The sequence below is a fragment of the Tupaia chinensis genome, unplaced genomic scaffold (assembly GCF_000334495.1).
Source record: "Tupaia chinensis unplaced genomic scaffold, TupChi_1.0 Scaffold000706_1, whole genome shotgun sequence".
In the NCBI taxonomy this organism is placed as follows: Eukaryota; Metazoa; Chordata; class Mammalia; order Scandentia; family Tupaiidae; genus Tupaia; species Tupaia belangeri.
Genome location: NW_006160229.1, coordinates 1061924 through 1067578, shown reverse-complemented (window position 1 = coordinate 1067578; position 5655 = coordinate 1061924). Strand labels below are relative to the sequence as shown.

Here is a 5655-nt window from a genome sequence, read left to right as displayed (position 1 = left end):
AGCCTAGGCTTTGAAATCAGACAGATTGTTTTCAAATCCTGCCCCTTCCAATTAAGCAACTGTGTGACTGTGGGCATGTTTCTTACCCATTCTGGACTTAAATTTCTAATTTGTAAAATGGGGTCAATAATACCTGCATTATACGCTTGTTATGAGATTATATGAAATGCTTAGTACAGTGCCTGGCACATAGTAAGCGCTCAATAAATCGTTGCTATTATTATTATTATAACATAAATCAGCATTCTATAACTGAATGTGATAGTTTATTCCTGTATTTGTAAGTATCAGCATTCTATAACTGAATGTGATAGTTTTTTCCTGTATTTGTAAATTTTAATATTTTAATATCTTATTTATGCTCTCTCAAAATAAAGTGCATATGATGAATTAAAAAGGACAGAAGGAATAAAAAATAAGTTTTAATAATTTTCTTTTCTGATGAAGGATATCTGTGCAATAATTCCTTTGTCACTAACATACTCCTTGATCTGTAGTGATTCTTTAGGGTCTATATATAATGTGGTTATTATTGCATGACACTATTTATATAGTAGAATGAAGCAACGACTTTATTTTGACATAAATGCATTCCTATTCTCCTGATAATAATCCATCCAAATGGCTGCACTTTTAAGATAAATAAGTTACTCTGGTATGGGGGGTAAAGGTAAACCTATATAGGACCTTCTTTGTTTCCCCAATAAGTTATTTGTTCAGCTTCCTTTGAGAGAAATTGTGTAAGTCTAAATAATCTTACCAGGAAAGGACAATTCCTCATGGGTGGCTTCTGAAATTCTTAGTATCGCATGTATTCTATGTTGGCATTTAAAGTTTAAAGTAGTGGAGTACTGAGTGGTCATGTATCTGGTGCCAGCTGCTGAGCAACAGAACAGTCAGTGCCTTAAATCTAGCCCCACTACCAATGCCTGTATTACTATAGTACTCTCAAGTCCCAAACCTTTAAGTGTTTTAACTTGGAGTATTTGGTGTTCTGGTATATATATCTGGTAGTCTTTGCTGTCCAGCACCTTGCTGCTTGACTAACTTTCCTTGTGTACAGTTCTGACCCCACTATTTCTTTGTGCAAACACCTTCACCCCTTTGCCAACAGCCCATTGTCTATTTCATTAGTTGCTCTTTAAATCATGGCCCAGTGCCAGTGTACCTTATCAGTTTTATCTGTCAGTGTCCTCTTTCATGTAAAATACAAAGTAGTCCCTGTTTTCCTCAGCCTTATCTGACCAAGTATGAAGGGCCTACAGTCTATAGCTCAACTATGATCCCTTAAATGTGTCATTTAAGCTCTGGTTGCTAAGATCAGAAATTACATGTATTACCTGAAGTCAGGGTGCTGGAGATGATTCCACCAAGCTATAGTTTCTTTCCTATTTTCCACTGTATGTGCCAGACTGTAGGGGTGGGTTTATTCTCTAATTTTCTTCTTAAGCCTCTAGTCTTCTAAACTAGAACATCTTTGGAGACCCCCAGCTTCCTTGTTCAGGGTTCTGAATGCAACTCATTTATTTTGGGCTCTGAATACAAGGCCCCCTATCTGGGCACCTGAAACAATTGCACAGAGATCTAACCCTCATTCTTAGGTTCTTGCCAGCCTTACCTCCTGAGTATCATCACGTTATGTGGCATCATTATTGGGCTTCAAATTGCTCTATTTGTTCTCCTGTATGTGAATGCTAGCCTGGAATGTACTTAAGTTTACTGTACCATAGATTTGGCATCTAGAGAGGGGCTTGGCAAACTAAGGTCCTGAGGCCGAATTGAGCTTAATATTTTTTTCTTTAATAAAGTTTTATTGTAGCATAGCCATTCCATTAATTTACTTATTATCTATGGCTGCATTACAATGGCAGAGTTGAGGGCCTGCAACAGAAACCACATGGCTGGCAAAGCCTTAAATATTTACTACCTGATCCTCACAGAAAATGTCTGCTGACCACAATCCAGAGGCAGTTCCTCTAGCCTAGATACTTTTTTATTCTTGATAATTCCCCATTCCCATCTTATCAACTGGCCCAGAAGGCCAGTTTATTGAGATAATGAAGATAGGTTCCAATTCACGAAGCTGCAGGTGTCCCTTGGTATCTGTGGAATATTGGTTCAAGGATTCCCCACAGATACCAAAATCCGCAGATGCTCAAGACCCTTCTATAAAGTAGTATAGTGGTCTATGCACATCATCCTGCATAATTTAAATCATTTCTAGATTACTTATAATACTTAAGACAATATAAATGCTATGTAAATAGTTGTTATACACTATTATTTAGGAAATATTGATAAGAAAAAGTTTGTATATGTTCAGTATGACACAATCAAATTTATTTTTCTGAATATTTTCAATGTGCAGTTGGTTGAATCCACAGATGTGTAACCAGCAGATACAGAGGGCCATCTGTACTTTCTTTTACTGGAATTTACCTGCATCCTCTTTGTCATCTCCCTAAAATGTCCTTTCCCTGCATTCTTGTTTTTACTGGAATTTCCCTGCATCTTCCTGCATTCTTCTTAATGGAAGAAATTCCATAGTCTGAAACATTATGAGTGTCTCATTATATGTGTTTTTCTTGTAGGCAGGGTCTCACTATGTTGCAATCCTCTTGTTTTACCAGCCCTAGTAAAGTAGCTGGGATTACAGGTGGGTGACAAAATGTCTGACTTTTAGGATAGGTGGGAATTGAACCTAGACCTCCCATGTGACCTCATTCTGCTAAGTAGTAGTATCTACCAATGTGGGCTACTGTGGCTGGGTCTCATGATATATCATTTGATTCAAGATCTAGCCCTACTATGGAATTCTTTCAATGTTGCCAATATCTTTCAACATGACCCCTCTGTTTCTCTAATGTTAGGCATTTCATTCTTCCGTGTCTCTAACTGCAGTTTTCTAATTTCCATAGATTCTAATTTCTTCAATGGCCAGATATTACAAATATTACAGCATCCATGTCTTTAAGTCTCTGGCCTGCAGCATTCCCAATGTTCATGTTTTCTAATCTCCACAGTATTGAGATCATTAAAAGTCTAGGTTTTCTGGAGTCAGCAGGTGACATGATGGTTAAGACAATGGACTCCCACATGACTAACTGCAATTTGAGTCCGGACCTGTTGGCTTGAAAATTATGCCAGGTGCATGTGTGTGTGCGTGTGTGTGCCCAAAATCCCAGGGAAAGAATAGAGAAGAAGGGATTTCAGCACAGCCTTCACCCTGGGGGGTGATTTCTCACTTTCCCCTTACTCTCTCTCTGTATGTCTCTAGCAAGTGCACATGCCCTATGGCAAAAAAAAAACTGTAAAAAAAAAAAAGTCTAGGTCTTCCAATATCTCTATTAACCTTCAAGATCCAGGCCTTGCCTTTCAGGGTACAGAGTTCTAACATCCAAGTCTTCTATGGTCCTAGTCTTCCAAGGTCTCCTGTATTCAGTATTTCGAGTCCATGAATAAAGACGTCTTCAAAAAGTTCGTGGAAAATATGTATCACAGATTTCAATTTTTTTCACACCAAATAAACTCATACTTTAACTCTGTTTTCCTCACAAACTTTTGAAGCCCCTTCATATTTCATAGTATCCAATCTAGTTTTGATGATATCTTCTAGCATTTACACCATTTAATCTAATTTCCATATCATTTAATGTTTTCTAAATCCACTTACTATGTATTTTTATTGCCAGTTCTTCCAATGTCCAAGTCTTTCAATATGTTCAATAACCAGATCTTCCAACATTCAAGTGTTCAAGTATCTCCACTGTCTAAATGACTAGGTATCAATATCCAGATTCCTTAATCTGCATTTCCAGATATCTAGGGCTACCAGCATCCTTGACTTCCAGCATCATTAAAATTTAATTCTTCCAAATATTATGTCCTTGGACATGAATATATTAATCTCCAAGTTCTCCTATAAATCTGAATATAAACGGTTTTAGATTCTAGGATTTCTAAGTGTCTAAATACTCTATTGTCTATACTGCCAGAGTTCAGGGGTTCTGAGGTACAGGACGTGGAATATTTTTAGTGTCCTGGGCTTTCAGTGTATATGGCTCTAATATCCAATATCACAATATTAAGGGCCTCCAAAGTTTCCAATGTCCAGAGTAACCAATGTCTTGAAAATTCAAGGTTTCCAATGTCTCCAATATCCTATGCTTCCAATGTTTCCAATGTCCAGGGTTTCCAATGGCGCCAGTGTCAAGGTCTTCCAACACCTACGGGTCTTCCAGCAACTCCAAGTCTTCCAAGAACCTCAAGGTCTTCCATACAATCCCGGTCTTCCAGAAAATCCACGTCTTCCTGACAATCCATGTCTTCCAGAAGAGTACACGTCTTCCGATAACCTCCAAGTCTTCCAGTAAATCCAGTCTTCCAGCAATTATAGGTCTTCCACAAAATCTAAAGCTTCCAGGAAAATCCACGTCTTCCAGAAAATCCATGTCTTCCAATAATTTCAAGATCTTCCATCAAATCCAGATCTTCCTAATTGATGTCTTCCAACAGTTTCAAGGTCTTCCAGCCAACCTATGTCTTCCAGAAAAATCTATGTCTTCCATCAACTACAAGTCTTCCAACCAATTCGGTTCTTCCAGAAAAATCCAGAACTTCCAGTCAATAAATGTCTTCCAGAAAAAAATCCAGGCCTTCCAGTCAGTGTACGTCTTCCAGAAAAATCTACGTCTTCCACAAAATCCAGGCCTTCCAATCAGTCCTCGTCTTCCAGAAAAATCTAAGTCTTCCAGCCAATCTATGTCTTCCACCAAATCAAGTCTTCCAACCAACCCATGTCTTCCAGTCAAAATCTGTGTCTTCCACTAAATCCAGGTCTTCCAATAAAACCACGTCTTCCAGGAAATACATGTCTTCCAATAACCTCCAGGTCTTCCAGCTAATATGTCTTCCTGAAGAGCCACGTCTTCCAGAAAATCCATTTCTTCCAGTAACCTTCTGGTCTTCCAGCAAATCCATGTCTTCCAAACAATCCAGGTTTTCCAGACAATTTGGGTCTTCCTGAAAATTCACGTCTTCCAAAAAGCTGAGTCTTCCAGAAAATCAAAGTCTTCCAGTTACCTCCAGGTCTTCCAACCTATCCCTGTCTTCCAGAAAATCCTCGTCTTCCATCAAATTCTTGTCTTCCATCAAATCCATGGCTTCCAGCAAATCCATGTCCTCCAACAAAGCCACGTCTTCCATCAAATTCATGTCTTCCAGCCTACCTAGGTCTTCCAATGAAACTACGTCTTCCAGAAAATCCCTATCTTCCAACAAGGTCGTGTCTTCCAGAAAATCTACGTCTTCCAACTAAGCCACGTCTTCCAACAAATCCATGTCTTCCTACACCTCCAGGTCTTCCAGCATCTCCAGGGCTTCCAGCATCTGCTCGTCTTCCAGCATCTCTGTGTCTTCCAACATCTCCGCATCTTCCAGCATCTTCACGTCTTCCAACATCTTCCGGTCTTCCGACAACTACCCAGTCTTCCATCAGCGGGCTCAAGATCCACGTCTTCCGATGTCTCCAGAGTGCTGATCTTCTAACATTCAGGTCTTCCGGTGTCTGCAATATCCAGGTATTCTAAAATATTCTATAATACAGGTCTTCTAACATTTCCCCAGGTCCAGACTGTTTAAAATCTAGTCTTTCCC

General features: G+C 39.1%; 1 protein-coding gene and 1 long non-coding RNA gene across 2 annotated transcripts in view; one reads left to right on the top strand and one right to left on the bottom strand.

Moving 5' to 3' along the window:
* Positions 1–3921: 3921 nt before the first annotated feature.
* Positions 3922–5649, bottom strand: LOC102498568 (cerebellar degeneration related 1). Its single transcript, XM_027776687.1, is given in 3 exon segments — positions 3922–4863; positions 4917–5052; positions 5055–5649. Coding segments are annotated over 3 exon segments (834 nt in total). The 5' UTR covers positions 5461–5649; the 3' UTR covers positions 3922–4571.
* Positions 5497–5655, top strand: part of LOC102482599 (uncharacterized) — a 1586-nt gene continuing 1427 nt past the window's right edge. The window contains exon 1 of the long non-coding RNA XR_003551465.1: positions 5497–5579. This is a non-coding gene — a long non-coding RNA (uncharacterized LOC102482599). The remainder of the gene's footprint in view (positions 5580–5655) is intronic.